The 25487-nt window shown below is 49.4% G+C and overlaps 6 protein-coding genes across 6 annotated transcripts; 3 read left to right on the top strand and 3 right to left on the bottom strand.

Annotated features, from left to right (window-relative positions):
• Positions 1 to 846: 846 nt before the first annotated feature.
• Positions 847 to 2291, bottom strand: FOBCDRAFT_201662 (putative MFS transporter; the record flags this gene model as incomplete). The annotated part of the gene is made up of 3 exons (XM_059609009.1): positions 847 to 1677; positions 1788 to 1993; positions 2060 to 2291. The coding sequence occupies 3 exons, from the start codon at positions 2289 to 2291 to the stop codon at positions 847 to 849; spliced, it is 1269 nt and encodes a 422-aa protein (XP_059464914.1).
• Positions 2292 to 8849: 6558 nt separating this feature from the next.
• On the top strand, positions 8850 to 12672 carry FOBCDRAFT_134199 (uncharacterized protein; the record flags this gene model as incomplete). The annotated part of the gene is made up of 2 exons (XM_054704618.2): positions 8850 to 11318; positions 11371 to 12672. The coding sequence occupies 2 exons, from the start codon at positions 8850 to 8852 to the stop codon at positions 12670 to 12672; spliced, it is 3771 nt and encodes a 1256-aa protein (XP_054560593.2).
• A 1348-nt stretch (positions 12673 to 14020) lies between these two features.
• FOBCDRAFT_293200 (uncharacterized protein) lies at positions 14021 to 15978 on the bottom strand. The gene is made up of 2 exons (XM_059611822.1): positions 15828 to 15978; positions 14021 to 15771 (listed from the first exon to the last, which is right to left on the bottom strand). The coding sequence occupies exons 1-2, from the start codon at positions 15969 to 15971 to the stop codon at positions 14071 to 14073; spliced, it is 1845 nt and encodes a 614-aa protein (XP_059464913.1). The 5' UTR covers positions 15972 to 15978; the 3' UTR covers positions 14021 to 14070.
• Positions 15979 to 17560: 1582 nt separating this feature from the next.
• Positions 17561 to 19330, bottom strand: FOBCDRAFT_35412 (amphiphysin). Its single transcript, XM_031184077.3, has 3 exons — positions 19135 to 19330; positions 17748 to 18990; positions 17561 to 17698 (listed from the first exon to the last, which is right to left on the bottom strand). Exons 1-3 carry the CDS (start codon positions 19168 to 19170, stop codon positions 17673 to 17675), a joined length of 1305 nt encoding a protein of 434 aa, XP_031039719.1. The 5' UTR covers positions 19171 to 19330; the 3' UTR covers positions 17561 to 17672.
• Positions 19331 to 20290: 960 nt separating this feature from the next.
• FOBCDRAFT_223416 (pyridoxal phosphate-dependent transferase) lies at positions 20291 to 22550 on the top strand. The gene is made up of 3 exons (XM_031184074.3): positions 20291 to 20674; positions 20747 to 21570; positions 21758 to 22550. Exons 1-3 carry the CDS (start codon positions 20413 to 20415, stop codon positions 22178 to 22180), a joined length of 1509 nt encoding a protein of 502 aa, XP_031039716.1. The 5' UTR covers positions 20291 to 20412; the 3' UTR covers positions 22181 to 22550.
• A 569-nt stretch (positions 22551 to 23119) lies between these two features.
• Positions 23120 to 24060, top strand: FOBCDRAFT_223415 (uncharacterized protein). The gene is made up of 2 exons (XM_031184073.3): positions 23120 to 23628; positions 23678 to 24060. The coding sequence occupies exons 1-2, from the start codon at positions 23332 to 23334 to the stop codon at positions 23924 to 23926; spliced, it is 546 nt and encodes a 181-aa protein (XP_031039715.2). The 5' UTR covers positions 23120 to 23331; the 3' UTR covers positions 23927 to 24060.
• Positions 24061 to 25487: the final 1427 nt, after the last annotated feature.

Here is a 25487-nt window from a genome sequence, read left to right as displayed (position 1 = left end):
TTTTTATACCTCGTCTCTTTACGAGATACACAACTCTCGAAGCTCGGAAGTGAGAGCCTCAGAGTAATTGAGGTTGAACAGAGCCAAGTCAAGGTCGGATGGTATTTGGCGAAATCTGCCACGGTTGACACACGACAGAGTTGCATAACATAACATAACATAATTGGGTATTGTTGCATATACCCTTGCATTCCCTTGTCTCGTCTTCCTCTGATCTGCTGATTCTTTGACGGGGCATTTGATCTAAGCCGAGCCCAATCAATTTTGACTTTTCGCTATGTAACTCTTGATGGGCCTTGACATGGCAAAAGAAAAGCGTGAGAATCCGAGACTTGCAGATATTCGAGCTCTTCTTACTGGTCCATCTTGCATATGGTGAGATCAGGGTATGCTGGCAAAGATCAATTCCGGCGCTTATATTGTTATAACACTAAGACCTGGATTTGTCTCACTTATGACTCCCTGAACCTTTCAGAACTGTCTTTTTCTATTTAAAAAAAAAAAAGAAAATAATAATAATAAAAATAATAAAAACTGCCGATCTTTGATTGTCGTTTGTGAACAGTGTCACAGGCAAACATCGCTACACCAACGTCGTGTAATGATAAGATACACGACGTGGACAAATTCACCTGCCAATTTGAGAATGATCTCTTTGAGTATAGAGTTTTTAAGCGGCTGCCGTGGAGAAGCTACTGTGTATTTATGTGTAACGTTAATAATGTTGGAATCTGTTAGTAATGGCGATGCTCCAGGGTAACTGTACTATGGTAATTATCCATACGGTAGTCGCTAGCTCCAGACCAGATATGCCTGTCAACATGGAATTAATGAGACAGTAACTGATCAGCCATCTCCAGTGTTCAATAACTTCGTGGGGACTAGCCATGTGGTCAGACTTATAACAAGAGAAGCTGCTGTCCCCAGACAAAATGGCATCCCCAGCCACGTCTTCAGCCCAACCCCAAACAACGCCCCCATGCTTGCCTCACAAGCGAGAAGACCTAGGATCTCACAGACCGCCAGTAGCCCAAATAGCATCCCGGCTCTCTCATCCCCTGTCATCCTAACTAACATGGACCGGCATAGCGTAGGTAGACCTGAGCCCAGTGCCGACACGGCTAGGCCTGCAACGATGAAGGCTTCCTTTGTTACCATCATCATGCAGAGGCAGCCAGCTAAGAATAGCAACGAACTCGCGCAAGCTAGATTTGAGCATCTGCGATGAGTTGGCGAACGTGTGAGTTTGCTCCAGATACATGTGATGACAGGTAGCAGTATGCATAGGGTGAGAAGTGTGACCAAGCTTGGCAAAGATACAATAAGTATAGAACGGTTGAGAGGCCCGCTGAACTGTATGGGCATTAGGCGAATGGCGATATCAGTCTGCACTGTTGCTAGTGGGATTGTCATGACAGTACCAGGGATAAGCCGGAGGAGAGGCCTAGAGAACATCGACTTGAAAGCGACCATCACGGATGTTCTCTTGAGAGACTCCAAGCTCAACATGTTCGACTCCAGACCATAGTCATACGGCCCAATGCTCACTAGGGTGATACCGCCTCCGAGTACCAAGCCCAAGGACAAGAATAGTGGCATCCATACCGATGACTGAACAAGCTCTACTGATAGCACAGGGCCTTCGAGCTGAGCAGCAAGTCCAGAGGCCATAACCCACTGAAACCATGATGATATAGCAACCCTCGTCAGCAATTAGTTTATCTCGCCCTCGGAATTTAAGCTTGCCTCTTGGATTCGGGTACCGTGTCCACAATGATAGCAAATACCATGGCCTCAGCAACGCTTCGACCTCCACCAAAGAGAAGTGCGACACCGATACACCATATTGCCTCGAGTGGAATCATGTCTGATTTCCAGCGTACGAACATGGCATATGATTGTGAGAGTATCATGCTGAGGATCCTTGCACCTAGTACAGGAAGTCGGCTGATTCGATCTGAGAGAACACCCAAGGGGAACGCAACTAAGGTAGCTGCAGTTTTGTCAGTCCTACACACGATCCTAATAAGTACATGTATGAGATGAGATGGAAACATACCCGAAATAGTGGCGGATATTTGCATCCCCATCATGATGAAGTTAAGTCGTTGCTGCACCGGCTCATCCCGACATTTCTCTTCTGGAAGTAGCTCAGGGCTATCGATTCGATGGACATGCCTACATACAATATCTTGCATGAGCTTAATAGACGGTAGGTCGCTTACAGAAAGACCAAGTTGTATGACAAAGAGACAAACTGAGAGTAAAGGGAGCAGATAGTCCCTCGGCATAGTGTAGGGGCGAGGCCACATTGTTTGTTAGAGAAAGGAATGACTTGACGAGTTAATTTATTTGTGTGATGGTAAGAGAATGATTCCAACTTTAAAGAAGAAGAAAAACTTGCTATGGTTGAGATCTTGTGGCCATAAACCTATTGTTTGCTTGATAGTCATTTTTCAACAAGCACAATAAGAGTTGCCTCGAGAGCAAACTCGACACCCTTTGCCAGTGGCAGGATGTTACAGCCGCCACGAAACATCTAGGAATGTATTTTCACCTTTAAGCACAGACATAACCATCCCAGAGCTGCCCGCTGAAGAATATCGTATTGGAGCTGAATATCACAGCCACCTTGATACCCGAGCTGGCCTGTGTGCCCAGTTCTTTCACGCAGAACTAGCAATAAATTGACAAAGAACCGAGACATCGATGGTAGGTAATGAATAAAGCAATTCAGTGAGTTTCAATGATGCCGGTCATGTTTCGCAAGCTTCTCATTTTGTTGATATACAAATCGGTCTCGCAAACTCAGCGGCACGGGTTGTGAAGCCGAGATTGATATTGGCGAGGAACAATCACCGGGCCTGGCGGAGCAATTAAACAAGTAGCTATAGGAAATCCTTGAGCGGAGTCATGTATAGATCTCAGATATTGTCTCGTCACCTTTCTATTATCTGTCTGGTGTCTCTATCCCGAACTGACCCTACAGTAACTCGGCGATAGCTAAACACGACAAACCCCGAATACCTTGAAGAAACATTGCGGTTCATGTCATAAGACTTCTTTGTTTCTGTAACTAGTGATCGAGGTGGACGAAACCATAGTTGTTCATGGTTTCATTTCCTTCTCTTCACTTTGAACAAAGAACTCCGGGGACCACCAAATGCCACTAGATACTGAAACAGTATGAAAATAGAAACACTGAACAATATCCGTAGGCACAGAATAAGCTCCCATCAAAATGTATTAGACGTGTTGTTCTGCTGTTCGCTTTTGTGAACAAGTAGTTCTAACCATTCTCCAAAGGGCAGGCCTCAAGACTACGGTTCAGTACTCGAACACTGATTGTTCGACAGGTGAATTCATTAATACAGTGCACTGGATTTATTGGAAGGAACATTCACTTCTTCGATCCCTATATATTTGCGTTGATCGCATCTTGCTTCACTACAAAGACTATCATTATAGCCGTCTAATTGTTCTACCACCTCTTAATCACCACCACCACAACGCTATCCCAGTGAGTATGTTCCTCATCAAAAGCCCAATGCCCTGACGGATCGAAACTGAATATTCATATAGCTATGTGTCGAGGCGAGAACGTCCAGTGCAAGGAGTGCTGCCGACTGAGCAGCCGAATCGTCGAGCTCTGCATCCGTGGCGAGCTGATGGCGACCTGCCCCGAAACCATCATCGAGGGTGTCAGTTTAGAAAAGGAAGTATGTCGCTTATGTAGGTATGGAAATATTAAAGGTAAAGTTGTGATACCCCCTTCAGTGCTCGCACTCTCTAATAAACACGACAGGAACACTTGGAGGGCCTCCAAGGCGCAACCCATACCGCGGCCAGTCTATCGGCCTCGGCGCTTGAAGTATCAAAGTGATCCTAGCAGCTGTTGTAGTAGTGAGAGCAAAGGCGACTTGTCTTGACTAAGCTCTTTCGCCGACTTGCAGTGGATCAGACAAACTCTCGATTCAAGAACAGCCAGTTTCATGCTAAGGAAATTGATCACTTGCATGACTGAATGCGAATCGATAACCATTGGGCTCGACCATATACCTCTGAGGAACAGATCACGGGATAGCATGTGTTGGTGGTACCCAGAAGAAAGCCTCACTCTTCAGCTATGAAGAAGCGACGGACTTATTCACTTTGGGCATTAGCTCAGCTCGAGTAAGCAGAATCAGAGCACAAATATAAACCGTGTTGTCGGGACTCTCGTTCCACTGCAATACGTGCCATGTATCATTGAGCCACAGCTAGATCTCTGGTCTTGCTAAGATTGTGACCAGCATGTTATTGTCTATTTATAACCATTTCCTAACACCACCACTCAAAGGACGCAGCCCTCATTGCAGATCATACTTATCTCAGCTCCCAACACAAGGCAACGCGCATGAGGCGTCAGGCTCATGTTTCTGTAATTAGCACCCAATGGTAGAGTTGAAGGTTGAGCAAACATCGACGCAAGGACATGTCCCGAGGAGAGGGTAGGCTATTACCTGAAGCGCCGGAAACGATGGCTAGACTTCGGGCCGAGCCTGAAAAGTCACCTGGTCTTTTAAACCAAGCAAACATGGAGATGGTGATGTCAAGGTGTTCGTCTATGCTTTGTTTCTGAAGCACGGGCTGTATGTACTGACTGAGTTGGGTCATAAGAGGACCCAGGATTAGATCGCTAATATTAAAACAGAATATGCTAAAGGAATATGTGACAATGGAGAGACGATGAGCATTGATGAGCAATTGTTGTGCCCTCCGTTGCATAACCCATTGACTGAAGTTGAGCTGCGAGAAAGCGACTGAGTTGAACAGCGTGTAGTGAGATGCGTGAAACGTACTTGTCACTCAAGCAAGCAGCCAAACAGAGTACAGAGGACCTGGCGTTCTGCAGCAACGCGTAGACTACCTATCTTGTTGAGATTGGATCTATATTTTGATGGTACCATCAATACGCCGCTTGTTGACTACCTTGCGTTATGCACGCAATAACCAGAGCACGCCAATTGAGAACGTAGCCTGCCTTATACAAAAAGTGGCTGGACGACTAGAGCTGACAAGCTGCAGGGGATGAATTTAGCGCACTGAGACAGATCAGAGAGTGACGACACGAGCCAGTCATGCTGCAAAGCAGAGACAATGAGTTCCGGTGCGGGCGGCGTCAGAGCCTTGTAAGTGGTGAGAAGGTGAGACGAGACCACGTAACATACAGTACATATTAGGACCAAAGTCTCGAGATGGACAATGTCTAAGACATTTGCAAGCACCAGGTTTAGGTTTCTATGTTGGTGTCGATCCTCCTTTTTCGTTGTCTCTGTCGTACCCTGAACCTGACTGAGCCTCTACCGTGGAACCGGGAGCCACGTTCGGCCCTCTTCTCCGCCCAGTCCCGGCACCTAGGAAAATGTCCGACCTTTTTTTTTGTCGCTGTCACGCAGATTAGCCATTGTATGTACTGCAGGATCGCAGATTGACCAGCGTCTCGTCTCAGTGCTAGTCAGCCTTTGGAGGGGCAAAAGGTGCCAGCCGACCTGATGGATCCGGGGTTCGAGACGTGTCCCGTTGGTTCGGGCCCTATTTTGACTTTATGATAGCGTCCATTTCTGAGGCGAGAGTGAGCTCTTATCCGGTAAACTTTACAGAAATGAGATCTTGACCGTTCTAAGCATATTTATTGCTGTTGTTGACGGGTTACAGTAAGACCTGCAAGCTGCCGTTCGAGTGTGGTACTGGGTGTAGCGACACCACGACGGGTAGCGACTTTGGATAATTTCCTGGGCCATCCCGCACGGCCACACGTTGAGGAGGGCATTCTTACTGGGTTGGTGTCGAGCTGAGCTGAGCTGAACTGAGTGGATGGACAGAAGCTGGCCCTGAGAATTGAGTCTTGGGTTGTGTGTATAATAGCCACTAACATGGTCATCGTCCACGTTTATCACAATTGCTCATTCGGGCCAGGGGAATAACTAATTGTCAGGAGAGGACCTGGTGGGTGGTCCAGGTGGTTTACTGGAATCACTCTCGGATCATTGACGGATGGATATGGATATCCTGTTTAGTAGAATAGGAGTCACAATCTGTAGCGGCTCATCATGATCGTACAGTAGTAGTGTCGATCAGCTACGAAGCACGTGGAGAGCATAGACTGCTGATCATTGTACGGATAGCCGGTTCGCGCAATGGATCATGGGGAATGTCGTTATCTCGCCTCGGAGGAAAGTTGCCTCCTGAGGCGAGAGCGACTTGGATAGTAGGTATCCCATGTTTGGTTCGTTCATGATCCATTGTGATATTCCAGGTAGAACAGAAGAGCCAGCGCCAGCATTCCATTGACCCGCGTGGCTTGTGGAGCTTTCTCAGTTCACGGACCAAAGCATCGACCATTTGATTTGCGGTGGCTGCCACACCCACGCCATAGCTATTAGTCTGGACAGGGATGGTTAAGTGGTCTTGTCTTGTCTTTGGTCTGGCTTGGCTCGTCTAATAACTCATGGTCTCCTTTTCTGTCTCTAATGTTGGTGATAATGACAAAAAGCTGAGTCTGTCCGTGCGAGATCGTGTATGCATGGGATGAAAAATTGTTGTTTCTATTCGGTAAATGACATGTAACAAGTCAATTACGACTGAGTTTTATGGCATGGTTATATGAAACAGATCCGATGTAACATGTATCCACGTCTCAGCGAAATGGAGTCTCGAAAGAAGCAATCTGGGACGATAAAGACGTCCATGTGTTTCAACGGTTAAAAGCAAGCAAGCAAGCAAGGTTATCTGTAGCTGTGACGGTAGCTGTAATGGGGACAGACTGTAGTAGAGCCTGGGATATCATAGAGGCCCAATAGCAGCGATACGAGAAGTGCCTGATGATCCCATACAGGAATCAATACCATCGGATTCATATTACACCCGCTCGCACGGTTCGCTCATTCTTCGAAGCGGGATACTGCATATTCAAGATATGGACCAACAGTACCTAGCGACTAGCATCTCTGTCATGGAAGTGTATTTGGCCCAACTCAATAACAAATCCAAGCTACTGTTCCACGATGGACGATGGCCTATACTAGTCATGATAAGGGGAGCCCTGGAGCCGCAGAAAGACGGTCTTGCCGAGCAACCACGAGGAGGCTTAGAAGCTAGCATGCTAGTAATGAATATCGCGGAGAAGCTATGAACCTGACTAGGCTTGAAGATATCATGATCAAAGGAGGTTGTGGCCACAGCCACAGATCCAAGCTTTATTTTTATGTGGTGTGAGTAGGTGTGAGAGGTTGGCCATACCCTACATTCATTCATTCCATCCGTATCCGTCTATCAACTAATCACAGTGGCACAGTGTGTTCTAGGCGACTTCTACTAATTCTTCCACGCAACGTTAATTAATCCAATGCACGACACGATACATAGCGAACCAAGCGAACTCCTGAAGAACACCATCACAACCCCTATCCCAATCAAATCCCTACTCCGCTCCAGCTCCGTCGACCCTCAGAAAAAAAAGAGTCCCTGACTCAAACCCTTGCGATACTGACAGGGCCCTTGTTCGCTTGTCCAGGAACGGTGGATATAGTGGAGTTGCGTCCAGACTCACTGTCCAGTAGCAGCCAAACCTCCAGCTGCCATCCCGGCCCAGCCCACCCCGGCCGCTTCTGTGGAAACATCCCATCGGCATCCATATCCACATTCATTCACCATCATCAATCCCTGTCCGAGAGGCTAGACCCTTTCGAGACTTCGTCGCAAATCCTATTACTACAGTAGGCAGTTGCTGCGCTGCGCTGCGACCTCTGATACAGCGTGCAGCACCGCGACAGCAGAGACAGTGTCCCAGAAGTACCTTCACTATAGCGCTATCTTGTATTGTCGATCCTGTACCTCAGGGTCTCGTCCCCGGAACAAGGTCTACCTGGCTCACCTTACCGAATATCTAACGCCAGAGCCAGAACAGAAGCCTTCCAGTCCGTCCTCAGTCTTGCCTGTTCTGGGTCCAGGGGCTGCATTCGATTACAATCCACCGGCTGAACGAGACCCTTAGCAGCAGCCAAATCCGCGACTTTGACCTGGCCTGACCTGAACTCAACTTAAATCAAATCAACTGAGCAAACAGGAGAGGAGGACCGAGACCTGATCGACACGCCTCGTTCCTCCAACCTACCTTTTCTTTTTCACCTTGACTTCAACCTCTCTTTTGTTTGTCTTTCAAACTTTTGACAGTCACTCGTTGACTACTTTTTGACATTGCTTGCTTTTGCGACATTGCGATAATCCTCCCACCTGCCATCGCTACTGGTCTTCTTGCTATACTGCAAGGTATGTCTATTATTACATCCATTCCTCATTTCCCAAAGCACAGTCAAGGTTTCTGCTGTCGACCTGCAATTGAATTGTTGCTATCGGTCGGCTCGCGACGTCTGGCGCTCCCGTGTCCGTCAGCTATTGTCTCGCCAGTGGCCGACTCGTTGTACAACCTGCGACTTGTGTTACACAAAAAGCAACTCTCCGTCCCTACTTTCCGCCCAGTTCCGTGCTTCAGATTGCAATACCATTGCGACTGTCAATTAACAGAAATCAGGTTCACTCATCGACCAAGCACATTGCAGTTCAGCCACCTTGAACTGCGCTCCCATCCCCCAACATTTCGCACGTTGGCAGAACAGAACAAGAGCCGGGGCCACAATCCTAATTCTGTGCCTGTCCGAGTTTATTTCGGCTCGCCTCGTACAAGGCAAACGAAACTTCCGGTCAGCGACCACTTCCCTGTCCCCGACGCATTGTTTGGGAGACCTTTGCCGGTCTACCCCCGATATATATAGACCGCATCCATGGCGACCTCACATGGCGACCTGGCCATGTCACGGCCTACCTCCGGCATCATCTCTCCCCGCGACGTGAGATCTAGGACACAGAGTATCTCCAGCGATCGACCTTCAACAATTGCCCACAGCCTCATGTCGCCGCCACTCGCTGTATCACCCTCAGCGGCCTTCATCGCCGCCTCGGCCGCTTCTCAGATCGTTACAAACGACCACGATAGTCACGCCGATACCTGGTACGATCAGCACGGTATTGAGCCAGCCAGCGACCCTGCGCTCGTCTCGGGAGAAGCGCTACAGCTTGTCAACAATTTTCTTGATCAGCTGCTTTTCAACTTCCTCTCCAAATCCCAAGCTACTACTCTCGCCAACTTACGACCTGCCGTTTCGGAGGTGTTAAAACCCAAGCTAGCGAAAGATGCCGTCAACAATGCCGATGAGGAGCTACGTGAATACTTGGGCGACGGTGATGAGGAAGATTATGTGCCGCCTACTGGCGACAAAGCGCGTGAATGGGACCTGGAATTGGTTTGGAAGCGCACCCGCCTTAGGTGTATGGTCTACTCTTCCCTGGGCGATATGGAGGAGGAAGACGAGGACCTCTACATGGAACAGGAGAATCTCGAGCTAGGCGCCAACGAGTCTGTCTCCGACGTTATTTCACCAGCTGTTGCAATTTTCCTGACCTCTGTTCTGGAGTATATGGGCGAGCTCACCCTTACTGTCGCGGGACAAGCCGCATACCACAGATTGCGGGCCAAATACCAGAAGGAGATCAATGAAGGGACCCGAAACCCCGCCGATGTCGCCGACCGCATTGTAGTCGAAGAGCAAGACATGGAGAGGGTAGCTCTCGACCGAACACTCGGGCGATTGTGGAGGGGCTGGAAGAAGCGGATACGGTCACCCGTGATCGATCTAAATGGCCGCCCCTTTTCAAGGGCGTCTAATGGCCATTTAAGACAAGACAGTGTGTTCACTGATTCACCCGCTTTAAGTCGGGTCCCAACCCGTGATGCAGAATTGGAGACACAAGCTGAAGCTGTTGATCCATCCCAAGTTGCGCTTCCTATTGGACGTAATGATGTGGATGAAATCGAGATCCCTGGTCTGGCTTACAATAGCGATGATGAAGACGAGGAATTGGAGGCAGAGGAGGAAGTTGGAGGGCGCCGACCTAAGAGTTTGTTGATCCTGCCCCTGGGAATTATTCAGGGCCTTCCTACGCCAACCTTGTCGCAACCTAACACTCCCGACTTCGCTGGTCGCAAACGTTCAAACTCGCTTCCAACACCCGGCGCATCACCATATCGTGCTGCTGCTAAGCGATCGAAGGAGAAGGAGGCTGTACCTGTCGAGACTAGTGTCGTTGGGGAGGAACAAGAGCCTGTCGAAGAAGCCAAGACCGAGCGAATCAGCAGCGAGGAACCCAGGGAGGTCAAGGAGATTGATGGAAGCAAGCCTAAAGACGAGCTTGTTCCGGAACCAGTGGCTCCCAAGAGCAAGCGGCTGTCAAAGATTATAACAAGCCGCATTCAGTCAAGACAGGAGATCGCAGACGAGGATCCGACTTACGAGAAGGCAGAGATCCTGACATCAGCCCGAGTGTCAGTAGCTGGCAGCTCTTCGCCAGCCCTGTCTGATACCGGTGGTCCGTTCCCACTCAGGAGATCATCAAGTGTGCACTCAGCGCGCATCATCGATGTAGCTGGTCCTAAGAGCCCCAGCGGGTCGCGCTCACCCTCAGCTGATGCTGCGGACCGTATCCGCCGGGCGAGTCTGACCATACCTCCAAGCAGTGGTCTCTCCAATGGTGTCAGCGCAGTTGATGTGCAGGCTCAGAACTCCCCTGCAACCTCAACTCGCCCAGGTCCAAAAAGCCGCTCTCCAGTCGATGCCATGCGAGGTTCTATGCCAGGTGCTGCAACAATCTCTGAGTCTGATGAGGAGATGGATCGAAATCGAACCAGAGAGCAGAGACCTCACAAGTATATTGCTTATCAGCCTTCCACGCCAACTGTTCCGGAGGCTGCCTCTCCCACCGAGGCGAAACGACCTCAAACTATTGTTGGATCCCCACACCACTCACCTGTTCTTCAACGATCTTCATCCAGTACCAAGGTGGCATCCACGCGTCCTGCAAGCACCTCTGAAACCGCCCCTGAGAAGCCTGCCGAAGTTCTACGAAAGCCCTCGGGCTATTCAAACCGACATGCTGCACGAAATGACAAGGTACCTACTTCTCCCACTCACAGTATTGGCATGGTATCCATAGAGCGATCAAGGACAAGGGACTCGGACGAAGATGGAGGCAACGTGCATACCCCTCGGCCTACTCACACTTCAGGCTCATCAGCCTCCTCAGGTACAAGCCGACTTAAGGCTGTTCGAACTTCCGAGGACAATGGAAGCCGTTCAGCCATGGCCCGTAACTTTGAAGAGCTGATCCAGAGCAACCAAACCATCACATATACGCTGACGCCTGAGAATATGCGCAACATGGAGGTAAGTAAAATATGCATTGCTGAACGGAGAACGGACCTAACGATGACGACAGCACAAGCAGTCACTCGACAATTCAGTGTTTAAGGGATCCATGAAGAATGATGATTCTCGTGCTCACAACCGTTCCAGGTCTTCTTCTGCGGCAACCGACATGAAGAGGGCGTCTCCCCATCACCGGGTTGGCGACGATAGAATGAAGCCATTGCCCTCTCCAAACCCGAACAGACCACGTATGTCTGCTGCCCCAAGAGACGCTCGGGTTCCTAGCGAATCTACTGCGGATTTTGCAGAATTTATCAAATCTACTGGTCCCGCAGGAGACAGCCGTCCTATGCAACTTCGAAATGTGAGCAGCCCAGATACCCCCGGCAAGACCAGCCTCGATAGTCGTCGTGTTTCATCGGCAAGCAATCGGAATCGAAATATGCCCCGTGATGCTGTGGTCGAGTCCCGTAGTGGCAGCTCGGATCTAATCGACTTTATCCGACAGGGACCCCCAGGCGCAAATAGCAACCGTATTCCTCACAATATCGCACCTTGGGACACAGCCGGTGCTGAAGAACCAGCAGGTGGTAAGGCCGTCGACGCCAACATTCCCGATATCCGATACAGCCAGGCTTCGACTCATGGCACCGAGTCATCAATGCCTTCGATTCACTCATCTATCAACTCCAACACGGCCCTTTTGAAGAACAAAGGACAGCCTGCTCCGACGAGTAAGATGTTTGATGAAGATGATATGATGCCTAAACGCAAGACTCGACGTGTCAAGGACCCTTACGCCATTGACTTTAGCGACGACGAGGATGACGAGGTCTTGCTTGCAACGCCCAAGCCTCCTGCTAAGAAGGAGGAGAGCTTGGCAGAGTTTCTCATGAACTATGAGCCTCCACCGGAGCCTGTCACGACACCGATCTCACAAAAGATACCCAAGAAGAAAGCGAGCGCACCGAGCCTGATCGGGAGATTCACTCGCAAGGAGAGCAATCACTCCAACACTGCACCTGCGTCCCCCCAAGGCAACGACACTCGATCTCTTAGTAGCCGTGCTGGCTTCAGGAATTATATTCCCATCCAGGTCAACGTCCCATCTGGATATGACAAGTACGGGATGCCCACTGGTGAGAACTCATCTCGCCCTTCACAGCCTGCCTCGTCAGCTTCCTCTGGACGTCGTGTTCCCATGAAGAAGTTTGAGCCTCGAGATGCAGTATCGAACGTTTCACGTACCTCGGATTTGGCAGCATTTCTGCGAACTTCAGAGCCTCCGCCAGAGCCTGTGATGGCCCCTCCACCTCCCAAGGAGGAGAGCAGCAGTAGTCTATCGAAGATGTTCAGTCGCCGAAAGAAGTAATCGATGACAACACTTGTTGTCTATGCCTACGACCTGATTTATTTTTTGCCGTCACTTTTTGCGAAAAAAAAAAAAAACGTTCTAGACGAGGATCTATACGCTCATGAGCTCATGTACTTCTTAATCTTTATTACTGGATGTCGAATTGTGATCTGGCGTCTCGGGACCTGGGTCCAAAATGCGGTTGATGCCGTCCATGGGCGGATTTTTTGGTTTGGTCTTTTCATTCTTGTCATATGGGCATCGGCATGCATCTTGATGTGTCTTCTGGATGTCTCAGGAAGGGGTTTTCGTGTCTTGTTCTCAGTCGAAGCGCAGAAGAGAGACTGCATGGGGTTTCTCTGGAGAGCAGGTGAGGGTGAACATGTATAAAGAAGATGTATGAGGGTGAACACGCATTCAAATTCTTGCACTTATGACTCTACGGGATGTGTCTACACATATTTGAAGCATGCATTACACTATCAACCTTCAATCTCGAAGTTGCAGTCATAATGAGTACCTGTTAATACCAGACGACGATAAAACATGATATGATATATCATTTCCCAGACCCTCGGAGTGTTCGCCAGCTCCCATAAACATAACCGAAAGACAGCTGGGTCGACCGCCCCAACCCGACGTTTGCGCATGTTGTGAACATAGACCAAACGAGGAATGCACTGCGGCAACTTGGCTGGCATATAGTGTTGCAATTTCCCTTACTCTGCTTGCCTCATCTTTACGATACGCAGAGTTGAAAGCGGAAGATGTGTGGTTAGAGTTGATCCAGGATCCCAACTGGTCAAGCTCTAGTAGAAATTACTGGCTACTAAGCTACCTATCACATTGGAATTTACAATCATATGTCAAGTGACAGAATCGGATTTATCTTTGCGGCATTGACGGATGTAGTCGCCTTGTCAAAGCTGGGAAATAGCTTCAGGCGAACCATCAGACGAGAGGCTGAGGCTCTTCATTCTGATGTTCCTAATGACTTATGAAAGGGTTGCATGAAACTGCCTGAAGAATTCATACTTCAATCTTGAGTCTATAGTGAGTTGTCGTGTCACCCAAACTGTCATTATACCTGGACCCAGCGTATGAGGTTGCGCTGCCTGAACCTGCCTCTTCATGAACCTGAGTGTACACAAGGTTTACATACATACATTCATGAACGGGTCACCTGCATATGACATGATTATCTTGGACCGTCTTGTTTCCTTGCCGAGAATTCACTGTATTACTGTGGCGTCCTGTATAATCCCGTGAGGTTCTATTATTACTGACTATACTTTCTCATATTTGTAGCAATGTGTTGCTCCAAGACGATCCCTGACAGGGCTATGGAAGGCCTCAAGGCCACGCAATAGAACCGAGGCCTCTTCCACACACACACACGCACACACACGCACGAGTTCATCGCCAAGGGCATGGGTATGAGAGATCAAAACCATGTGCATTCCCGTTTCCCATACTCATCGTCTGGTAAAGCGAGGGGCGTGATCTGACAAAGTTGGCAGATGCGTTGGGATCATTCTTTTCTGGCGAGGCAGACTCATCAAAATCCTGGTTTGATGACCATAGTATGCCTTTCTGTCCGCTACTTGTTTCCGAACGGGCAGAGGCACCGAGATGGCCATTTGCACCTTGAGTTTGTGTTGCATAATTCGGAAAGCGCTGAAGAACATATTCTGGGTCGAACGACATGAGGATGATGGGCCTCAATTGTCCGTAGGCCATATGAGTTGGTGAATACACCAAGATTCGCTCATCCATAGACCATTCGATCCCTTGAACAGGCTGGATGGGGTTGACAACGCCTTGGAGCTGAGCCAAGTCACTATTGTAGTGGCATGTTTCTTGGTCTCGTGGCCATATATTGACTGACGGTTCTCGTTTCTTGGGCTGTACTCTGAGCTGCAACATCGAGTCAGGGCTGTAAGCCTCAGAAACAAGGTCGATGAAAGCATCACACGATGGGTTGTATGAACGCACAAAGCATTCTTGGAGGGTGTATGCTTTGGCATCAGATGGGCCGTCACCAATGTGGATTGTCTCATTCGATCGTTCTTCAATATGATCCTCGCTACTCCATTCATCGTCTTCGAGGCTATCCACGGTCGAATCTGGCGGAGTGGGCAGAGAAGGCTCTGGCTGAGGGGCTTCTTCTTGTTTGTGAAAGTGAAGCTCCTTTTTGTAGCACGTCCTCTGGCTGCCTGCATTTCCCGGGAACCACTCCTTTCGAGTCTCGACAATGAAGAGATTGCCTGTTCTCTCGTCTTTAGCGAGCTGTAATGAAGTCCAACGCTCGTCAACTGCGCCCTCTAAGTCATGGAGACGCCAGAGGTTACGCATCGGAGGCTTCTCGCATTTGTCATGGACCGCGTTGTCCACAGGGAACCTCACAACTTGGTAGAAGTTGTTGCGCATTCCATCATCGGCTTCTGTTCTGAACGTGTTCGAAACACAGTAAAATTGACCATCGATGATTTCAAAGCAGATGTCAGACCCTATACTTTCCCCGTCGAGGTCCCATAGAATCAGCTGTGGATCTGACCACTTGCGAGTCTGGAGATTGAGGCAATGAATACCCCATCTGTAGCTACCGTCTAGTCCGGCATTTGATTTTGAACCCCAGAACAGGTAATTCTTGTCATTGCGTACAAATAGCGGGTGTCTTGAACACGGCCTTTGTACGACAACCCATGTGGGAGATTCTCTGAGCTCGAAGATGACAAGCCAATTGCTCGTGGTGGAGTCTTCGAGAACTTGAGTGGCAAGACATGATAAGACGCCCTCAGCGTAGTAAAGGGGTTCAAATGTATGCGGTCTTCGAGGATCGTAATCTCTTACTGCGAGCTTGAGGAGCAGCGGAACATCGACTATCCTTTCAGACGTGGACTTTTTGTCGAGTGTGCTGAGGACACGGAGATGGTTGCTATTAACAGTGTAGCACAAGTGTCCATTTGTATAAATGAAACGATCTGCCATGGCAACTATAGCAACCATCCATGGCTCCGCTGCCTGGACAGCCATTCGCCGCTTAGCAAGCTTACGGAATGACCTTGGGAAGTCCTTGGTAGACTGCGCCTCCTGAGCCTCTGCGGAATACGGTGCCTTCTGAGATGTTGTCAGCGGGGACTATCTCACTAAGACAAGAGGCTGGGACGAACCAAGAGTGCAAGACGACACATTCGTCTATCGTAGAGAATGTAGGTCAAAGATTTGCAGGATAGAGCCAAGTTGAACACATCTTCAACGTTGAGTAACTCAACAAGAAGAGAAACAATCTCGACAGGTAGTTTGAGAATGCTCATGGCGATGCTGCGAGGAGAGAGCGAGGAGACAAGATCCTGTTGAGCGGCGTGGGTTCATGTTCACAAGTGAGAAGATACACCGAGCTGTATACAAGATACGACGCTATTCACAGCGCCCCGGTCGTTATAAAGTCCCTCATGAGACGAGAAGAGGGGAGCAGAGCCGCAAGAGTCCTTGAGTTCCGAGTCCAGATTCACAGCCTTATCGCGTCCAAGGAGCCTACCCCCGCTCCAAGGAATGCCAACGAATTCGTGGACGCCCCATATCTTTGTTCTCAAATTCGATTAGTCGAAAAGGAGCAATCATAGCGAGTTGGAAATTCGTGGTTGGTTGGTGTTTGGGTCAAGAGCAAGTTTCGCAGAGAATGAGGCTCTTTTTAGCTGACGATCGCTTAGAAGAGTCTAAGCTCGCGTGCTACATTTTTCGAGAATAGTGTTACTGTTTTTTTTTCTATTTAGATCAAGGTGACCAAAGCTTGACCTCGATAGGCAAGTCCTCGACGTCACGAGGATATCGAGATGGTGTAGAGTCTAGGTTACGCATGTGTCTTCAGAGTCCGTCAATAACGTATAAGAGCCAAGTCTACAACAGGTTGAATTGACCCATCGTTGTACTAAGCAATTAGTCTCGCGGCGCAGTTGAACTAATCGTCGTACTAACGATGAACATGGTGTAACTCGTTCCAGGGAGTGAAGGAAGAGGCTCTGCTGGTGTTGTACGGCGGTTCAGCCCTAAGAAGCATAGTCGATATTCTACAAGCCTGCCACTCCGTGAGGCAAACCAGACAGGTAAATATGTACTTCAGTCCCGAGCAGTCTTTGCTTCAAGCTCAGCTCAACAACAACACTCATGAATATCCTGATTTTACCCTGAAGCAGCTGTTTGTGGTGCGATTGGTATTCAGCTGTGAAATCAGGCTGTGGTACCTGCTGATGGTATCGATTGCCCATTCAGCCAATATTCCAGGATTGGCCAATTACACGACATCTTTCATGTGCTTTGATAGTGTATGCCCCCTGTTGAGATCCCTGAGGGGCCAACCCCATTTTTGAGCCTCATTCAACCTCGTCAAAACCTGATACGCTTTGATGAAAGCAGGCTCTGGCATGTATGCAGTAACTAACATGCAGACCCATGCCTCACTAATAACGTTTAGAGTATACTGCGCGAGTTTAGAGCAATTAAACCATGTTGTCTGACATGGCTAAATGCTTGCCCAAAGAGGCCATTAACATGCCTATAATTCATACAAGCCGTACAAGCCCGACTCTCCAGTGGCTCACAACTAGAAGCTACAAGGCTATCGTGCACGGATTGATTGAATATATAGTAGTTTTGTATTATCTGCTTCTGCAGACAGCAAAAGCCCTATCCATTAACGCCAGACATGCCCCATCTTCTTCCTTGGCCACAGAGGCTCCTTGCATCTCCAGAAACGAAGGGTCCTTGCATTTCGTTTCCAGGACATCGAGTTAACACCACGGACTGTTGTTTCATCTTCACGTCTCAGCCTCCTGTGCTTCATCCATGCGCCTTGGCCTTCCCAATATCTACCTTCGACTGAAGCTGCCCTCTGAATTATGAGTGTCTATTGTAAGCAAGTTTTGATGAGTTGTTTCGTTTCGTGTCCAGGTATCGAAGTAGTGGAGGTCTTATCACGGATTAGATCACCTTCGTGACCAATGCAACGATCACACTCTTCAGCTGTTGAGCTGGACATAATTGCCTGTTCTCTGTTAGTACCTGATGAGATCTCGACAACCAACAGCACTCACCTGGGAACTGTCCCTCCTTGCCTTGCAGTCGTCCAGTCCACCATTCGTTCTCGTTCTGTGTCCTTGTGACAATCTCGATAACGTCACCAGCTCGGAAACTTAGATCGCCCTCGGCTTGCGCAGCGTAATCGTAAAGAGCCGTTACAGTCTCAACTCCCGGGGCCGTGAGGCGCATGGGCTTGGGCTTGGGCTTAGGGGGCGGTGGCTTCTTCTTGCCAGCGGCGATGGCGGCTAGGCCTGCATTGGCGCCTGTTGGAGGAGTGTACGGCGGAGGAGCGGCACCTTCGTTGGCGGTCGAGGCGGGGCGTTGATAGCCACCAATTTTGGGGCTCGTCACAGTGCTGCTTGACGGTTTGGAACCCTCGCCTCCCTGTGTAAGGAGTGCGGGCTGCTTGGGGCCTTCGAGGGCAGGCTTGGCTCCGTATCGCACAGGTCGCGGGCGACCGGTAGTCTTGAAGCGACAGATGGACAGCGCTTCAGCCTGTTCTTGAATGTCGCCGCGCTTCTCATGGAAAGCATCCTCAATGTCGAGCGTGAGATCGAAATAACCGATGTCGCAATTTTGCATCTTCTCATGGAGTGTGTAGAAGATGTTGAGCTGCATGTAGTAGAACGATTGGAAGAGGGGCTGGATGAATTCGCGCTCAAGCTGGAACAGCTTGGGTAGCTCGTCCTTGAGGAGGTCGTTGAAGTAGTTGAAGTCCTGGGTGGCTTGCTCGACGTCTCCTTCGGCCTTCCACATTGCCTTTTCATCCTTGGCAGTGCGCTCTTTCTTGTCCTGCAGCTTCTTGAGGGTTGTGCGGTGTCGGTCGTAGTCGAGTCTCTTGTGTTCACGCTTGAGGGCGGTCTTGCGTATCACCTTGACGACGTCGAGCAACTCGTTAGCGGGACGGATAATCCTAGATTCTATCATTTCTAACTCCGGGGCCAACGTCTCTTGCAGGTCCTTGACTACAGCCTCGTATTCTTCGCAAGCACGGATGCCTTCGGGGTTACCCTCTATCTTCATTGAGTCTGGGTCTGACATGCGACCCGAGATGGGCTTGTAGACTTCGGTCATGGCCTTGCTGAACTCGATCTGATGGGAGAGCATGCCATTGATGGACTCGAAGTACTTTTTGGACTCATCGTGGAGCTTCTTGGTCTCAGTCTCGAGTTCCTGGAAACGACGCTCGGCATCGATGTAGACAGCATCTTTGGTATGCTCGCCGATGTTGAATTTGGACTTGAATTGTTGCGGGGCCTAAGAGCAAGATATATTAGTACTTGAGATCGTGTGTCTCGTCATGATGGCGTGTCTCGACTCTTTAGCCGCACGCAAATGGCGTTTTGTGCGCGCGAGACATGCTGGAAATCCAAGCACCATCAAGTGAGGGGCACGGCTTACCCGAGTGAGGCTCTTCTGGAAGCCTTTGAAGCTCATGGCGAGAGCGCGGCGATAGCTGTTAGATTATTCTAGTGATGCCAGGAGTAGAGTCGGTGGTGGGTGGAAGAAGAGTGAGTGAGTATCGCGAAAACCCTCAGATCGCGAGGCCGCCAAAGTTAGACGAGAAGGCAACTTATGAAGCTCTCGATTATGACAGGGCAGGACAACCCAGAACATGACTGAGTGAGTCGTAGAACGGTGACGTCCACTTGTGTGGCTGTGTTTTAGCTTAGCTCCCAGGTTTAAGTTCCCTCACTGGACCTTTTTTGCTGCCCAGCCCATCCTTTGCCTTGCTGCCAAGCCTGCCGGTTTCCGATGCTGTGGCTATCAGGAGGTTGAAGAAATAATAGGGACACATGGGGGAAGCTGAGATGACAATGGCAGTCAGGGACTATTAAGTATCAGACTGACAGGGAAAATAGGTAGGTACAGAGTATATCAAAGTATTTAGACGTGAGCTCAATGTTCTGGTAACGTGGTTTTGTCTTGAACCATATACCTTTTTTTAAATACCGAGTTGGCCGGAGTAGTCATTTACTCAGGGTTTGGATTTCAGAGGAGTGACCTTAGGGACTATAGCCACTGCGTCCACTGCGTCATGGGCGTTGCGTCACTCTTGACAGCTTCCAGGGACCCGAGCCATAAGCCCTTTCTTTTACATAGGTACTGCAGGTAGTTCAACCTTGGGGAATGGGGAAATGCCTGGAGAGGCGCATGCAGAGAATAATATGTATGCCCGTGCCTGTCGGTTTCGGTGAATTGAAGGTTCAACGAAAACTCCGCCTGCACCGCAATAGGAACCTAACCCTCCGCACCGCACCAAGAACAAGGTCTGAGTGTACTGGGGTCCCTGAGGTTGAGGCTCTGAACTGGCAGCCTGCAGCGGACGGGATGCACAGAGAGCAGATAACACCTGGAAAGGCCCTGCAAAGAACGTCGCATCGATTGCCTCCTCGTTACAACATCTCGCCACGAAATAATGACTCTTCCAGCTTCTCCTCCGCCGTAACCTAAGACCTAAAGAGCGCACCTTCTGCCGCTCCCCGGCTTTTTCAGCCAATGGCCGTGCCGAATCTGCCGGAGGCTTATCACCGAGGACCCCGAGCCGACAAGCTAATGACAAATCTTGGACCTGGAGCTCAACGCCTCCTCCACCAAAATTCACATCTTCTCTTCTTCTTCCCACTGGCTTAGCTTGACGTTTCTTCGTCCTTGCAACTGCCAGACATTCAATTCATAATGTCTTCCAATATCGCTTCATGCGCCCTGCGCTCGGCGGGCCGAGTTGGCTTGAGCCCAGCCTTTCGCGTCACTGTAGCTCCTCTGCGAGGTATGGCTCGTGCAGCTGTCGTGGCGAGGCGCACATCACAACGTGGATATGTATCCGAGACCAAGAGGGACAATGCTCAGGTTGAGACGGCTATCAAGCTCGATAAGAAGGCCTTTGCTGACATCCCTCCTCCTGATACTCCCTCCAATGCTAGCGTTAGCCCAATGGCTGGTAAGTGCATCTTGTCCCGCTCTGCCTAGTGAGTGAGATTTTTTTTATATTGAGGCTAATTATCCCAAATAGAAGTCCTGAAGCAAGCAGCAGTTATGGAAGAGGGCCAGCGTCCCATCTACCTCGACATGCAGGCCACAACACCCGTCGATCCTCGAGTTCTCGATGCAATGATGCCATTCTATGTTGGCGTCTACGGCAACCCCCATTCGCGGACACATGCTTATGGCTGGGAGAGTGAGAAGGCCGTAGAAGATGCGCGTGAGCACGTCGCCAAGCTTATTGGTGCTGACTCCAAGGAGATCATCTTCACCAGCGGTGCCACTGAGAGTAATAACATGAGTATCAAGGGTGTCGCTCGCTTCTTTGGTCGATCTGGTAAGAAGAAGCACATCATCACAACACAGACTGAGCACAAGTGCGTGCTCGACAGCTGCCGCCATCTCCAGGATGAGGGCTTCGAGGTCACATATCTCCCTGTTCAGAACAACGGTCTCATCCGAATGGAGGACCTGGAGGCCGCTATTCGACCCGAGACTGCCCTCGTCAGTATCATGACTGTCAACAACGAGATTGGTGTGATTCAGCCTATTGAGCAAATCGGCAAGCTGTGCCGATCGAAGAAGATCTTCTTCCATACTGACGCTGCCCAAGCTGTGGGCAAGATTCCCCTCGATGTCAACGCCATGAATATTGACTTGATGTCAATTTCTTCACATAAAATTTATGGTCCCAAGGGTATTGGTGCCTGTTATGTCCGAAGGCGACCTAGGGTCAGACTGGACCCTCTTATTACCGGCGGTGGTCAGGAACGAGGTCTCCGAAGTGGAACTCTTGCTCCCTCCCTCGTTGCCGGCTTTGGCGAGGCTTGTCGCATTGCCAAGGAGGAGATGGCAGTAAGTACTCATAACTTTCTTAAACCTCTCTCTGTACATATGATGAGTTGCTCTACACATGCATGGCTTTCTGAATGGCCCGTGACAAGGCCGGCCGTGTTGATCGAAGCTTCTGTCTGATCTACAATGTCTTTCAGTCTTGTGTTTTGTCCATGTCTACGTACATGAGATACTGACCTATTTATAGTACGACACCAAGCGCATTAAGTATCTCTCAGATCGCCTGCTCAACGGCCTTTTGTCTATGGAGCACACGACACAGAACGGCGCTGCCGACTCCTTCTACCCCGGTTGCGTCAACGTTTCCTTTGCTTATGTCGAGGGAGAGTCTCTCCTGATGGCTCTTAAGGATATTGCCCTGTCTTCGGGCAGTGCTTGTACCTCGGCCTCACTGGAGCCTAGCTACGTTCTACGTGCGCTTGGCAACAGTGATGAGAGCGCTCACAGCAGTATCCGATTCGGTATCGGCCGCTTTACCACTGAAGCGGAGATTGACTATGTCCTCAAGGCGGTGCAGGAGCGTGTCACTTTCCTCCGAGAGCTAAGCCCTCTGTGGGAGCTCGTCCAGGAGGGCATCGACCTGAACACCATTCAGTGGAGCCAGCACTAAGCAAGCTGTGATGATGATGATTATCCGTTCATCTAGAGTTTCGTGTTCAGCCTTAGTTACTCTGGATGAATCAAGGACGTTAATGACGGTGACCGGCTGAAGCGAGGCTCAGTTGTGTCTGTATAGCATACTGTAATATCAGAGATACCTCTTTCTTTTACATTCTGAGGACGAAAATAGGGAGCAATTGGTCAAAGGGGCTTGCAAATCATGGGATGGATCAAAGGACGATAAACAGGCGCCTCTCATTCACATCAAGCACTGGGAACGTGCTTTGCCTGTTGGAAATGAAACAAACAATCGGAGTTGAGTTTGGTTTGAGATCAAGACTAGAGTCGCACAGAATGAGACATGACCATTCATTATTGCGCATGCCGACCACGTTTTATCTTCTAAAGTGATACCATATCTGACGCAATGTTCCATTTTAGTGTTTGATAAGTGACAGTTTATATGAGTCTTGCTTGAATGTTGATTATCACATGCGTGGCTAAAAACAGCGCTTGTTCATGCTGAGGGAGGAAAGAAAACTTACTACCTACCTAGGAACTTTATCCTAAATGACAAAAAGACTTAGATAAACTATCTCAAACTTAGAGGACTATTTGACGAGTTTATTTTGGCATCGTCAATCAAGGTCTCAAGTTTTCTTGCTTCCTGATGGAGGGCATGTAAGATGTCCATTGCTTCAAATCTCGATCTTGACACTCCTGTACAAACAACCGACATCAAGTGATGGGGTTGATCAAATATTATTACGTTACTCAACCACTCCGAAACGTGGATCGCGACTTCCCGGCGTTTGTGGATGAATTACATCTACCTATGGGAGTACCTGCTGCCTTCCTTTGTTGACGTCATAAGCTCCTGCCCGCTAACAGCTCCTTCCACCTCTGCCTAGATACCTGTGCGCGGCGCGTCACTGCAATCCACAACGGAAATGACATCATTGTGCCACTGCAGTTGCCTTGGTGAGATATCTTCCTTCGTGATGGACTTCCTTCAAATTACTATAAAGTGTTCTCCTCTCCCGCCCTTCGACTCAACTTAATTCCTTCATCAACATCCTTGAAATCCAAACACTATCAAGAACTCCAACCTACACAAGCATAAACAAACCACAAATCCCACCAAACCCATCAATCACCAACATGTCTGATACCCCCCAGCCTTCCACTCTCAAGTCCGTCGTCGACTCCGCCTCCGGTGCTGTCCAGAGCGCTATTGGTAGTCTTACTGGAAACACCAGCGACCAGGCCGCTGGCGACCTCAAGAAGCAGAAGGCCGAGGCCGAGCATGATGCGTCCCACGCTACCGCCAAGCTCCCTGGTGCCACCCTCTCTGGCTCCGGTGCCGCCGCCAAAGATGACACCAACCGCACTGAGGGTTCTTGGAACCAGACTGCTGGCTCCGCTAAGGAGGCCGTTGGTGGAATCATCGGCAGCGAGGTAAGATGAATAACTCGAATCGCGCTTACTTTGCTAATATGATTAATAGTCCCTGAAGAAGGCTGGCCACGAGCAGAATCTCGAGGGTAGAAACCAGGAGGCCAAGGGTCAGCTCAGTGATCTCGGCACTGGCATCAGCGAGCGTGTCCAGGGTACTCTTGGTGGCGCCGTCTCCAACCTCACCGGCAACAAGGAGCAGGAGGCTCACTACGACGAGCTTCGTGCTGAGGGCAAGACCCGCCAGCGTGGTGTTGAGCACGATCTCCAGAAGCAGGCTGAGGCAGAGAGCCGCGAATAAACCGGCAATTCCAACATTGGTAACAGCGTAGGGTGATAAGCATGAAGTGACGAGAATATGATACCCCAAAGTTGTGGCATGGACGGAAGAGGAAGGTCCTACTAGATACTCCTAATAAACACCATCAACAGTTACTTCGGTATATGTTGCAGCTTGTGATCCTTGACAGTCGTGTTGTGTTTCTTATACGTACCAAAGCTGCTGCCCTATACTCGGGTGTTGGATAGGAAACTTGATATTGAGGAGGTTGCATTCTGTGACGTTGAAATTGCATCTGCTGTGCTTGAGCATGCCCTTGGGAGCAAGAAAGCTCAGGATCCGGATCCTAAGTGATGAAAAGGCTTAGGTAAGTTACTATAAGCTTAGGAGTTTTGTTAAGAAGTTTACCTTATCACTTAGGATCCAGGTCCTAAGTTTTCTTGCCTCCCCTACATGCAACTCATCCTTGCACCTAAAACCGTCACTGCGCTCGGGGGTCGTATCACCACATCGATTGACATTCGGGACTTGTCAGCGACTGAACAACTAAGCTTAAACGATATAATGATGTTTCCACAGAATCTCGAAAAACTTGCAGTTCGCACCTAACTATACCTACTACCGTTGAGAGATTTGTGGGCTGTCTCCGAAGAGCTTTGCCTTTATTTCGACACGATTTCTTTAGGTGACAGTTTGTAATGATCGAAGATACCCTGGAGGGCGGTTGTTTCTTGCCACCTAAGCGGCTGGTTTTCGACTGGCGACACTTATGAAAACGCATTTTACCATTGTTTTCTGATTTACACAAGCTGGGCATGCCTCGGATGGTCTATTGTAGACACGAGCAGCAAAAAGCTGCCATGGTCCGCAACACTGAACGTTGGAGGAGACTCCTCACTTGGTGCCGTTGCTAAGAGTACAATTCTTTGGCAGCGTGCCACCCTGGACCACAGCGTCTACGAGAAGCTGGGGTAGTAGAAGGAGCATTGTGTCGTTCTATACAAGGACATCTCAGGCCAAAAGAAATGCTGCAGCTTTGCGTCTTGTGTGCTGAATACTCTGTTCCTCATGCGTTGCGTTCTGATAGCATTGCCATTCACCATTTCACTGTGGCACAACGACGTGAGATACCTTGCTATTGCTACCGAGGTACTCTAGTCACTTGGGTGATCGGCAGAACGTTCGCAACTCGATTCTGTATTCTAACAAAAGCCCCAAGTGGCGACTTGACATGAGAAGCCCTGGTAGGTTCACAACCCCGTGCGATAGGATGTCGCATTTAACTCACTCAAAGACGCATGCAAGCTTGAGTAACGGAGAATGAGGAGACGACTAGTGACCTGAAGCGTGAGCTTTCTTGCCATCTGAGAGATCAAAGCTACCATGAAATTGACCTGAATGGGGTAATGATGGATGAAAGCAATATTGAGGAAGTTCAGGTCGGACTTGATCCATCACGAATACATCTAGGGATAGGGAATATCGGCTCCAGAAGTGGGAAATGATATAAAAGGGGTTGGGTTGGCAAGCCCTAGTCCATCTGATGTAGTGAGTTGTACCATAGTAACCATGAGAGTTTTTC

Source organism: Fusarium oxysporum, chromosome V, assembly GCF_013085055.1.
Source record: "Fusarium oxysporum Fo47 chromosome V, complete sequence".
NCBI classification, from domain to species: Eukaryota; Fungi; Ascomycota; class Sordariomycetes; order Hypocreales; family Nectriaceae; genus Fusarium; species Fusarium oxysporum.
This window is presented reverse-complemented; position numbering and strand designations above follow the sequence as displayed.

What these genes read in the sequence shown, in the direction of transcription:
- FOBCDRAFT_293200 (XM_059611822.1), bottom strand. Translation starts at nt 15,971, where the DNA reads ATGAGCATTCTCAAACTACCTGTCGAGATTGTTTCTCTTCTTGTTGAG. An exon ending in TGTGTCGTCTTGCACTCTTG is followed by an intron (nt 15,772 to 15,827) that starts GTTCGTCCCAGC and finishes ACATCTCAGAAG; the next exon opens with GCACCGTATTCCGCAGAGGC.
- FOBCDRAFT_35412 (XM_031184077.3), bottom strand. Translation starts at nt 19,170, where the DNA reads ATGAGCTTCAAAGGCTTCCAGAAGAGCCTCACTCGG. An exon ending in TCCAGAAGAGCCTCACTCGG is followed by an intron (nt 18,991 to 19,134) that starts GTAAGCCGTGCC and finishes TCTTGCTCTTAG; the next exon opens with GCCCCGCAACAATTCAAGTC. An exon ending in CAAGGAGGGACAGTTCCCAG is followed by an intron (nt 17,699 to 17,747) that starts GTGAGTGCTGTT and finishes AACAGAGAACAG; the next exon opens with GCAATTATGTCCAGCTCAAC.
- FOBCDRAFT_223416 (XM_031184074.3), top strand. Translation starts at nt 20,413, where the DNA reads ATGTCTTCCAATATCGCTTCATGCGCCCTGCGCTCGGCGGGCCGAGTT. An exon ending in TAGCGTTAGCCCAATGGCTG is followed by an intron (nt 20,675 to 20,746) that starts GTAAGTGCATCT and finishes TATCCCAAATAG; the next exon opens with AAGTCCTGAAGCAAGCAGCA. An exon ending in TTGCCAAGGAGGAGATGGCA is followed by an intron (nt 21,571 to 21,757) that starts GTAAGTACTCAT and finishes ACCTATTTATAG; the next exon opens with TACGACACCAAGCGCATTAA.
- FOBCDRAFT_223415 (XM_031184073.3), top strand. Translation starts at nt 23,332, where the DNA reads ATGTCTGATACCCCCCAGCCTTCCACTCTCAAGTCCGTCGTCGACTCC. An exon ending in GTGGAATCATCGGCAGCGAG is followed by an intron (nt 23,629 to 23,677) that starts GTAAGATGAATA and finishes TATGATTAATAG; the next exon opens with TCCCTGAAGAAGGCTGGCCA.